Consider the following 12,184-nt stretch of genomic DNA (forward strand, 5'->3'; position numbering starts at 1 on the left):
GGGAAGCGACAAGAAGGCGAGCCTGCCTGCTGCTTTTACTTACTGTTGCTTTACCATGACTTCGGGTATGTAAATTAAAGATTTCAAGGCAGGGAGCACGGTTGCACAAATGGAAAGTCGGGGAGCTGAGGGCGGACAGGCAGGCAGGGGTTTGAACAAATCGCTGGACATGGAGGGGAGAGAGGAGAATCGTTGGACATGGATGGCAGGGGAGGACAAATTCCACTGCAGAACCACACAGGTTGTGCAAAACTGCTGTCCCCATACAAGAGTGTTGCACAACCTGTGGTCCTCCAGCAGATCTCCGCCACACTTTTTGCTTCAAAATTGTTTTTCCTATTTTCCTCCTCTAAAACCTAGGTGCGTCTTATAGTCCGAAAAATATGGTAACTGCTTTTACTACATTCTCTGACAATGAATTCCAAAGTTTAATTACACGTTGAGTGAAAAAATATTTTCTACGATTTGTTTTAAATTTACTACTTTGTAGCTTCATTGCGTGCCCACTAGTCCTTGTATTTTTTGATTCACGTCTACCCGTTCACTCATTATTTTATAGACCTCTATCATATCTCCCCTCAGCTGTCTTTTCTCCAAGCTGAAGAGCCCTAGCCGTTTTAGCCTTTCCTCATAGGGAAGTCGTCCCATCCCCTTTATCATTTTCGTTGCCCTTCTCTGTACCTTTTCTAATTCCACTATATCTTTTTTGAGATGTGGTGACCAAAACTGCACACAGTATTCAAGGTGCAATCACAACATGGAGCAATACAAAGGCATTATAATATCCTCATTTTTGTTTTCCATTCCTTTCCTAATAATGCCTAGCATGCTATTTGCTTTCTTAGCCGCTGCCGAACACTGAGCAGAGGGTTTCAATGTACTAACGATGAGACCTAGATCCCCTTCCTGGTCAGTGACTGCTAATGTGAAACCCTGCATCACGCAGCTATAGTTCGGGTTCCTCTTTCCCACATGCATCACTTTGCACTTGCTCACATTAAACGTTATGTGCCATTTGGATGCTCAGTCTCGTAAGTTCCTCTTGTGATTTAACAACTTTGAATAACTTTGTGTCGTCAGCAAATTTAATTACCTCACAAGTTACTCTTATCCCTAGATCATTTATAAAAATGTTAAAAATCAGTGGTCCAACCACAGATCCCTGCGGAACCCCACCAAGGGCTTTTTCTTTTGTTTGTTTTTAATTGTTTGGGGAAGGGAGCTGGGGGTCTGGTGGACCACTGGACCTCCAGGCCCTTGTGTTGGGTGGGGGGGCCTGGAAGCATGAAATGCATGCTAGACAGGGTTTTGCCATTTTCCCCCAATGCCCTGACAAACTAACGCCAGCTCTGAGCTGGCATAGGATTTGCCACGGCAGCATCTCTCTTGTTTGGCACGCTGCCTGCTGAGCATTGGCGAGGAATGTTAATGGCCCTGTTTAGCATGCTATTAGTGTTCAGAGCTGGCGATCTCATTGTTACATACGCACACTGGCTCTGATCCTAGGGCGCACACAAATGCAGGTGCTAGTCTGACGCCGACAGCCTCTAGCACAAGTGTTTGACTTTGATCATTGGGGCCTAAGAGACTGCATTTCTGATCTCACCTGTTTGTAAATCTGTCCTTTCTCCAGATTGGTGATCTTATCCCACTGTAGATCACCATTGCTGTCAAGCCGCCGGAAAGGTCTGCGGAAAAGAAAAGGATTCAACAGAGCGGGTTACAGCTTTTCCAATAAACCTTTATTTCACCCTTGTTTGGAGTCTCTGAATGGATTCTTATTTTTATCATCTTCCATCCTTCCATCTAAAACTTTTCTACTTGTTTGGCCGATTCATGTAACGATACCTCCTCGCACCAAGAGCCCCCTACACATGCAAACACATGAGGGCTTTGCTCACAAGTCGGTACTTACTTCACACAATCATTGAAGAAATGTGGTTTGTCAGCCTGAACAATAACCACGTCAAAGAAATCCCTCCAGTCTTTGCCAACCATATACTTCATGCCTTTATCCCTGCAGGATGAGCAGAAGAGGAAGAAAGTGAAGCAATGAGTGAGGAAAGAAGCATGAGCAAGCAGCGAATTAGTCATGCAGATTACATGATGCTAGGAAGGGAAAGGGGTTAGGGTACTTACACAAAACTGAAAGGGCTGTTGGTGATGAGGAAGAGCTTTTTCCCATGGCTGGACAGCAGATGTAGGACCGCATAGGTCTCATCCCCTCGCAAAATGTACTTCTCTGCAAAGACAAGCAAACAAAACTTCATAACTACACTTGAGGAGTATCTGAAAAACAGCTTAATCACATGTACTTGAAGGAGCGCTGAAGGAAAGAGGAAAGGAAAGCTATATTAGATAAATCTGGGATCTCCAAAGAACCATTAACACACTCATAACTGAATGGTTCTCAAGCAGCAACAATCACAAATCTCATCACAGTTCAATATACTAGGAACGTAGGTGTTCTGGTCAGCAGCAACAATCACAAATCTCATCACAGTTCCTTTTCAATATACTAGGAACGTAGATTTTCTGGTCAGTGCTCTCAATATAAGTCCCTCTACACCAGGGGTGTCCAACCTCAGCCCTCACCAGGTCAAGCTTTCAGGATTTCCCCAATAAGTATGCATGAGATCTATTTGCTTGAACTGTTTCCATTGTATATAATAGATCTCATGCATATTAAGTGGGGAAATCCTGAAAACCAGACTGGATTGCAGCCCTCAAGGACCAAGGTTGGACAATCCTGCTTTACACATTGCACAAACCCAACTCTCTTGGTCAAAACAAAGGCACAACTCATCTGAAGAAACTGCAAGCATTTTGGTATGACTTCTGACGATTATTGAACAGAAGAACTAGTGAATCCTGTCCTTTGTTTTTAGTTACTTTGATACTGAGGAAATCTTTTCAAATAACTGAGCCTTTCCCCAAACTCCTCCAAATTTAAAGTTTAAAATAAACCCTAGTAAGCTCTAACACCTGAATAGTTATGGACTCCTGAGCACCGTCCCTCGACGTGCAACTACCGCTAGACGCTTGGTGAAAACTCTGCGAGCTAATGCAAAGTGAAATGCCTAAATGCGGTACTGGAAGTGACGTGTTCCAACCTGAAATCTGAGGTACTTCCTGTGGCCTGGGATTTGAGTATAGACATCCTTTAAGTCCAGAGAGCACAGTCAATCTTGAGCTTGAATCACTGGGAGAAGGGTGACCAGGGAAACCATCCTGAACTGTTTTTTGACTAGGAATTTGTTCAGGGCCCTTAGGTCTAGGATGGACGCATCCTCCTTGTCTTCTTTTGGACAAGGATGTACCTGGAATAAAATCCTCACCCTTCTTCTCCTGGTTGAATGGGCTCAACCACATGCACCTCTAGAAGGGAGGAGAGTTCATTAAGTACTTCCTTGTGCTGAGAGCTAAAGGAAGACACTATCGGAGGGCAATTTGGTGGTCTTTGATGCCAATGCAGGGCATAACTGAGCCGGACTATTTGAAGAACCCACCAGTTGGAGGTTAAAAGGGGCCACCTTTCTTACAAACAAACAAAAACCTCAGCCTCCCTCCCACTGGCAGGTCTGGAACAGTCACTGTTACGGCATCTATGCTCTGCTGGAGCTAGTCAAGAGCTTGCCCCCTGCTTTGACTGGTAAGCCAACTGGGCCTTTGGCGCACGCTTTTGACAAGAATGAGTGCTGGTGCTGAGCCTGGTGAAAAGGAGCATACCTACATCTCTGAGTAGTAGGGATCCCTCCTCGATTTGCCCAATAACCTCCTGGATGAGAAGGGTGCAGAAGGTGTCCAGTGGGAAAGAGCATCAATAGTATCAGTGTGCTTTTTGATGAGGTCTGCGACCTCCTCCACCTTCTATCCAAAAAAATTATCTCCCCTCCCCCAGCACATGGCATCTACCACGCAGCCATGAGTCTCTGCGTATCGCTAAACTCTGGGCAGAAATCCTGGATGCCACATCAAAAGTATCATAAGCACCCCTAACCAGAAACTTAATAGATCTGACCTGCTCCAGTGGCAGAGAATCCACCATATCAGTCATAGTGCACACCAAGATCCGCAAGTAAAGCCTCATGTAGAGCTAGTATGACTGTATACATCAGATGAGTATTGAGGCCTAATGCATCTTCTGCCCAAAAGAGTCCAGAGCTTGAGCTTGGGGGAGCTGAAGCAAAGTCTCTGGAACTTCTGGCTCATTTTGAGCACAGATTCCACCACCAGGGAATGAGAAGGTAATTGTGGCTTATCAAACCCCAGGGAATTCTGGATCTGATACATGGTATCAATCTTCTTGGCAGGACAGGGACCGACAGAGGGGACTCCCAATTCTTCACCTGAACATCATGCAAGATCTTGTAAAGCAAGACAGTCACAGCCTCTCTAGGAGGAGAGTCGCAATCCAGAACCTCAAACATCTTAACCCTAGGCTCATTCTCTGTCTCTAACTGAACTGGAATGGCAGCTGCCATTTCCCTGACAAAAGCTGGGAAGGAGAGGCTCTCAGGTGGAGACTTGCATCTCTCCTCAGGTGACAGATGAGATATCATTAAACTCCTCCTCTGAGAAGTACCTAAAGTCCTCATTAGATGCCCATGAGCGCTCCTCCTCAGTGTCAGCAAAGAACTCCTCATGGAAGCAATGAGATCGAGCCTGTCTCAAGTAGGAGGAACTTGGTTCTTGCCTGGAGACTGTTGAGACGTAGACTTCACCTTCAACTCCGGCAAAGCATCCTCCATCAATGTTGAGGAGGAACTGACATGGGAGGCTGTCGATGCTGGTAGTACACATGGACCCAGTGTCGGTGACCTCACCACAGGCTGAGGGCCCTGCGAGGCAGCAGGCAGAGGCATGGCTGGCACATGCACCCCAGGTGCCAATGCACTCTGCTGTAGTATGCCCGCATCTCCTTTTCACAAACTGCTTCTTCGGGAGACAACCGACTGTATATTTATTTTTTCTTTTTCAGTGCCTGTTCTCCAATCCATATGTCCTAGTTGCTGGCTCGTTAATAATTTTTACTAGCATTTCACCAAAATTTCTTTCAATTCCTCCACATCATCACTCTTGAAAACCATTTCCGGTATTAACGAGCCAGCAACGAGTGAGGTGATTAAATTTGCAGATGATACAAAACTATTCAAGGTTGTTAAAACACATGCGGATTGTGAAATATTCCAGGAAGACCTTAGGAAATTGGAAGACCGGGCATCCAAATGGCAGATGAAATTTAATGTGGACAAATGCAAGGTGATGTACATTGGAAATAATAATATGAATCATTGGCTAGGATCCACCTTGGAGGTCAACGGCCAAGAAAAAGACCTAGGTGTCGTAGATAATACGCTGAAATCTTTTGCTCAGTGTGTGGCGGCAGCCAAGAAGCAAACAGGATGCTAGGAATTATTAGGAAAGGGATGGTGAATAAGACCTAAAAAACTATAATGCCTTTGTATCGCTCCATGGTGCGTCTGCACCTTGAGTACTGCGTTCAGTTCTGGTCACCATATCTCAAAAAAAGATATAATGGAATTAGAAAAGGTTCAAAGAAGAGCGCTCAAAATGAAAGGGGATGGAACTCCTCTCGTATGAGGAAAGGCTAAAGAGGTTAGGGTTCTTTAGCTTGGAAAAGAGATGGATGAGGGGAGATATGATTGAGGTCTACAAAATCCTGAGTGGTGTAGAATGAGTAGAAGTAAATTGATTTTTTACTTGTTTCAAAAGTACAAAGACTAGGGGACACTCGAGGAAGTTAAACGGAAATACTTTTAAAACAAATAGGAGGAAATATTTTTCACTCAGCAAATAGTTAAGCTCTGGAACTCTTTGCCAGAGAAGGTGGTAACAGCCGTTAGTGTATCTCGCTTTAAAAAAAAAAAAAAGGTTTGGACAAATTCCTGGAGGAAAAGTCTATAGTCTGCTATTGAGACAGACATGGGAAGCAACTGCTTGCCCTGGGATTTGTAGTATGGAGTGTTGCCACGATTTGGGTTTCTGCTAGGTACTTGTGACCTGGCTTGGCCACTGGTTGGAAAACAGGATACTGGGCTAGATGGACCATTGATCTGACCCAGTATGGCTACTCTTATGTTCTAAGAATGTGATAACAATGGCAAGCAGAGTGCTTTGGAAGATCCACACTCTGGAATACATTCCCTGAAAGGCTTTGCTGAACTTCAGGAAGCAGGTGAAAGCTTCACCTTGGGTGAATTTCTTCAAAAAGGCAGTAAATAAATCCTAATATATATTAACCCTATCCCCCAGTCTATTAGGCTGTGTTAAGGGATTAAAGACAGAATGCCACCAAACATAATTTTTGAGGATGATTACATTGTAGTCATAAGGAACACTGCTTTGGAACAGACAGAACATGTTTGACTGGTTCTTCCTGAGCAGATTTCTGATACACATGTACTATTCTCTTGGGAAAGTGAAGTTTTACAACCATAGAGAATGCAACAACACATTTGAGAGGATTCGGTATAGTTACACTCAGCCTTCCTTGTTTCACCTATAAGCCAGGCCCTGTGTGTCCTGTAGTGACTCAGGGGTTAATTCTACAACCAGGGTTAGGAAATTCTGCAGCATAATTTTGTAGCAATGCTGTGGCATTTACATACACTATGTTAGCATCTATTTACAAAGGCAATAAAAAAAATAATAACATAAGGCTTTCACCATTTTTTCTCCATTTGTTTAGGTACATAAAACAATACAGTTAACACCTCTCTATTTTCTGTTTTAACTGACCAAGCCACTATTCCCTTCTTGCCCAACCCTTTTAGAAAAGCCCATCTCCCACTTGTCTGCACCCCTTTCAAAGTTACTTCTTGTGGAAGGGCCCTGACCATGATGACAGCTGTTTCAGAGTAGCGCAGCACTCAAGGTGGAGATGCTCAAAGGTTACCGTGCTTGCAACATTTAATTTAGACTGGTTTTAGCCAGTTTAAATGAAACATTATTGTGTGGCTAATGCACAGAGGCTTTCAGCCACTGCATTATTGTGCATGGAAGCAGTGACTGAAAAGTCCCATGCTAATGAGCCTGTTAGTATTAAAATGAGCTCATTAGTGATTCCGTGAAATGGTGCAGAGAAAACAACTAAAATCAGTTCCAGAGGTGTCAGTAGGTTTTCAGAGCTCCCCTCCCCCAACCAGAAAAGGTCTCCAGTGGTCCCCTCCCGATTCCCCCGCCAAACGTAATCCCTGATGGTCCGGCAGACCCCTCCTGATCCCCCCAAAACCTTATAAACATCCCCAGTGGTCCGGTAGACCCCTCCCAACCTCCCCAAAACAAAATACCCTGGTGGCCCCACCGACCTCGCCTAAGTGAACACTGGCTCTGGTGGTCTAGTACATTCCCATCCCCCCCAGGCTTCCCTTCACATACCTTGAGTTATGTGTTGGAGTAACACCTACTTCCCTCATGCCTCTGAGCCTGCCCTTCTCAAAATGGTGGCACCCAGACCCTGCCAGTGCATCCTGGGATGCATTGGGAGGGGCTAAGTACCATATAAGGAAATAAAACTCTGGAGTAAGGGAAATCCTTTTGCGTAAGATAGTTGCATGCCACCACAATTTTTATAGCAAAAACAGGAGCTCTACAAAAATTATCTGGATGATGGGCAAATGGGGAAGGGAAAGATGAAGCACCACTGTGATTATTTATTCAAGAAGGAAGTCAGCAATGCTAGATTACTGACATACTATCATATTCTTGCTATTACTATAACTTAATTTGCCTATTTCCAAGTTCACCTCACTGTAGGTTTTTTGATGTGATACTTATATTCCGCCAACACCCAAATTAAGGTTCAAAGCGGATTACAAAATAGAAATAAAGATAAAAAGGAATATTTACAGTAAATACTTTTTTTAATAGATAGCCTTTAGCAAGGGTTTGAAAACCTATTTCTTATACCTTACACCTGAAAATAAAGTAAACGTGATTCCCCATCCCGAGAAATTAGGATGGGATGGGATGGAAAGGAAAATTAAGCCAGCTAGATATTCTGAACTAAAGCCATCAAATATTTTAAAGACCAAACATGTCAGTTTAAAACTAATCGCACATTATGGTAACACTGGCTATTTTATTATAGTTCTACTATTACTATAATGTAAGCTACCTATGTCCAGTTACACCAGTTGTACACCACCTTGGCTGAAGTCACACCGAGGCAGTTAATTAATCTTAATAATTAAGTACTCAGCAGGTTCAGGCTTCATGGAGCCAGGACTGACAGACTATTCAGCATAGTAAACCCAGTTGTGCACAAAATGACAACAGCAAAATCTGTACCCAATAATAATTTATTGCAAGTAAAAATCTGGCAACCCTTAGTGCCTGCCCAGAATTAGAAACTAGAGGACACCAATGAAACCAGAGCCTTTCCTGCATGTTAGCACAGAGGAATTCATGCTGATACAGGAAAAAATAAACTGCATTTGCTAGCTCCCATAAGACAGAAAGGTGCATATGTTTACAAACAGAAATACAAGAATTTAAGAAAAGGAAGAGGAGCTCATACCTCCAGGCATTTCATCTATATCTAAGATCAGCTTACACATGCCCAGTAGCACAGTAATACACCCTCTTAGACAACCCTGTTCACATCACTCCACTCAAAGAGACCATTGTGCTTTTATTTGCAAACTGTGCATTCCTATATTCATACAATGCCATTCACCTCCCCCTCCTTGAGTAAGGCCCACAGTAGATCATATCAGTACACTGCATGTGCATTCCAGATCTCTGCTGTGGGTGGGGATGTCCATGTATTTTTTTCTGTTCCCACAAGCACATGAAATTTATAAGCACTGGGTTTTGTTAAAATCTTTTCCTGCCTTCAGGAAACAGCAGCCTGGGGTTGGGTTTGGGCCCAGTCAGCATAACAGCCCTACTACATATTCTCTAATATTTAAGTATTTTAACGTGCTCACTGCTATGGAAGGCACAGCTGCTGCAAGAGCCCTAACCTAGCTACAGCTGCATTTTAATATACAATGGATGCAGCCAGCACCACTCACCCAGGTCCTGCATGATCCACTTGTACATAAAGCCTTTGATATGCACGTCTCGGATGGCATCCTAGAGGGAAGAGGAAAAACAGGGCAGGATTAACATACAGAAAAGAACTCTGTACATGAACATCAGAAAAAAAAAGCCAACAACCAATCAAGGAGTACCATTTCTTAAGCTTTACATGTGCAGTGCAGAAAAACAAAAGTAGTACATAAAACCGATATCGGTACAGATAAGTTATAAAGCAATCACACACCAGACCACATTCTAAGTACAAAATCAGACATGACTCGAGGAATCTTTCCAACCTCTCTGTGTGTGCTTATAGCTGTTTAGGCAGTGGCAAGTAGTAGTTTTCAGAATAGAGGCAGTTTATGGTGCAGTTGCAGGGGCTAGATTTTGCATGTGGTTGGGGTATTTGCAGAGGAGTAGTTTGTTTAAGATGGAGGCAGTTTGGGCCCTGGAGAATAGTGAAGTGTGAAAGAAGAATTCTCTGCTACAAGCTCTTTGAGCAGGGACTGTCCTTCTATGTTATATTGTACAGCGCTGCGTAACCCTAGTAGTGCTCTAGAAATGTCAAATAGTAGTAGTAGTGCTATGTTTCACTGTATATAACTTTCTATGCTACAGAAGCTGGAAGTCTTTTTCCCATAAAAACGCACTGAGGGCCAGATACACAAAAAACTTACTGGAACAGCAACATGCGTTTTTGATCGATTCCAGCCAATTTAACGAGCACAATATTCAGCAGGAAACGCATAAAGGGGCTCTGTGTGCTTTTTACTGTTTGTGGCAGCAGACAATGGGAATCATATGCAAACAAGCCAATTACTATTTAAATATGCATTCCAAGCTTGAAGCACAGAAGCGGCTCCTACCTTTTGGGAAGAAGCTTTTACCGGAGGTCAGGAGTTGTAGAGTAGCATGGCAGTGGCTTCTCAGCAGGGCAGTCTGCTGTAGTATTTGCACAGGAGGAGAGGGCAGAAGAATGCAACCCGGGAGAGTTATTACTGTATGGGACTTTCCATGAATGCCTAGTTTCAAAATTTGCCCCAGGAGATGGAACACTACCCAATAATGGGGTCAGCAGTACCTCATCACCACCGTGCAAGAAAAAAAGCAATACTTTTGTACCGAGTTAATACAAGCAATCATATCACATCCCTTAAGAACTTACCAGGAAAAAACGTTCAACCTACAACGTAGAAAAGTGGCCATAAACAAAGAAGCTCGTAGGGTTTCCATTCCTTCCTCCCAAGCCCAAAATGTCCTGGGAGGCAAGGAGCAACTCCCAGCCGCCTGATCTCCTGAAAACCAGATGCTGAAGCTCTACATTGTGGGAAACATCTGTGGGTGCTATGCCCTCTTCCTGCTTGTAAGCAAAGAACCTTCCCCTCCAAGGGGAAAGTTATATTCCTGTTTATTGGGGAGCTGAGACAGCTTAAAAGTTTTGAAAAAAAAAGAAAAGCTACATACGGCTTTCATACATGCAGCTTGTATGTGTGTATGAAAGCCGTGAAACGCTGTGGAGGTGCGTCCACAGCACATGCTGGCCCGGGCATGTGCATAGCAACCACACTTAGTGACTGGCAGCCCTACTCGCTGAAAGACTGTGTAACGCCTTTGCATATGATTTCCTTTGGGCTTGGTATTTTCAAATCGGTAATTTTTAGCAAGAATCTCAAGGCACATGTTTGTTTCCGGGGACTTTTCTGTATCGGGGCCTGAGACGTCTTTATGGGCTTATTTAACTGGAACGCTCAATCCAATTTAGCCGTTTTAAAACCGGATGTGTCTTTTTACCAGTTTTTCCCCAAATGCCACTTGATCCCTACAAAAAATAGTTCAAGGTAGAGCAGAGAAGGAGTAGGGAGAGTAGGCTCTTTCAAAACAGTGAAGGAGACGTATGGATCATTAAAGTCTTTATTGGATAACATCAAAGATGACGCGACACAGCTGCTGTGTTTCGGCGCCAAAGCACCTACCTCAGGAGTCTTATGATGTAATGTTAGATTGTAATGTTGAGCACGAGAAAAAATACAAGGCTGTATTTTACACAATGGGACTATAGCACACAATCAGAAGAAAACAACTTTAGTGGAATAGTGAGAATGGTCATCCTTTATTCATGGTTGAGAATCCTTTCCACCATACTCCCTAAATGCTTAAGGCTGAAGAAAAACACACCATTATCTAAGACAGCCCAATAAAAGTTGTCTACTGCATTAATAGTATTGTAAATTTTAGGAATACTGTTGCGTACTTCTGTGCTTTCTAAAATTAACTAGGAGGGAGAATCTGATGGGTAATAGCTAGGAAACATTTCAGTGTATTTGGTAGCTATGGGCATTGTACTCATTGATATACAGATATGTGTTTTCTTGATGTTCATCTATCGAGGGTGCCTGTTTGTTGAATTTTGTTGTTAATAAAAATATTTAACATAAAGACGAAGAATACTATAATGCCTCTGTATCGCTTCATGGTGTGACCTCACCTTGAGTATTGCATTCAGTTCTGGTCGTATCTCAAAAAAAAAGATATATCAGAATTAGAAAAGGTTCAAAGAAGAGTGACCAAAATGATAAAGTAGATGGAACTCCTCTCATATGAGGAAAAGCTAAAGAGGTTAGGACTCTTCAGTGTGGCTGAGGGGAGATATGACTGAGGTCTACAAAACCCTGAGTGGTGTAGAATGAGTAAAAGTAAATCAAATTTTTTTACTCTTTTAGAAAGAACAAAGAGTAGAGGACACTCAATGAAGTACTTTTAACACAAATAGGAGGAAATATTTTTTCACTCAATTTAATAGTTAAGCTCTGGAACTTTTTGCTAGAGGATGTGGTAACAGTGGTTAGCATATCTGGGCTTAAAAAAAGGTTTGGACAAGTTCCTGGAGGAAAGTCCATAGTCTGCTGTTGAGATACACATGGGAAAACAACTGCTTGCCCTGGGACTGGTGGCATGGAATGTTGCTACTATTTAGGTTTCTGCCAGGTACTTGTGATCTGGATTGGCTGCTGTTGGAAACAGGATACTGGGCTAGATCGACCATTGGTCTGACCCAGTATAGCTATTCTTATGTTTTTATGTCCCTCTAGTGCCCTCCCACCATGACCAGCACCTTACCACCCGACCAGACAACATT

General features: G+C 43.1%; 1 protein-coding gene across 1 annotated transcript in view; it reads right to left on the reverse strand.

Annotated features, from left to right (window-relative positions):
• Positions 1-12,184, reverse strand: part of NT5DC2 (5'-nucleotidase domain containing 2) — a 139,047-nt gene that overhangs the window by 16,193 nt on the left and 110,670 nt on the right. The window contains exons 7-10 of the mRNA XM_030194102.1: positions 9,042-9,102; positions 2,140-2,242; positions 1,916-2,017; positions 1,607-1,688 (exon numbers count right to left, since the gene is read on the reverse strand). Of these exons, the coding sequence (XP_030049962.1) occupies positions 1,607-1,688; positions 1,916-2,017; positions 2,140-2,242; positions 9,042-9,102 (348 nt within the window). The remainder of the gene's footprint in view (positions 1-1,606; positions 1,689-1,915; positions 2,018-2,139; positions 2,243-9,041; positions 9,103-12,184) is intronic.

This window comes from Microcaecilia unicolor, chromosome 2 (assembly GCF_901765095.1).
Source record: "Microcaecilia unicolor chromosome 2, aMicUni1.1, whole genome shotgun sequence".
Taxonomy (NCBI): domain Eukaryota; kingdom Metazoa; phylum Chordata; class Amphibia; order Gymnophiona; family Siphonopidae; genus Microcaecilia; species Microcaecilia unicolor.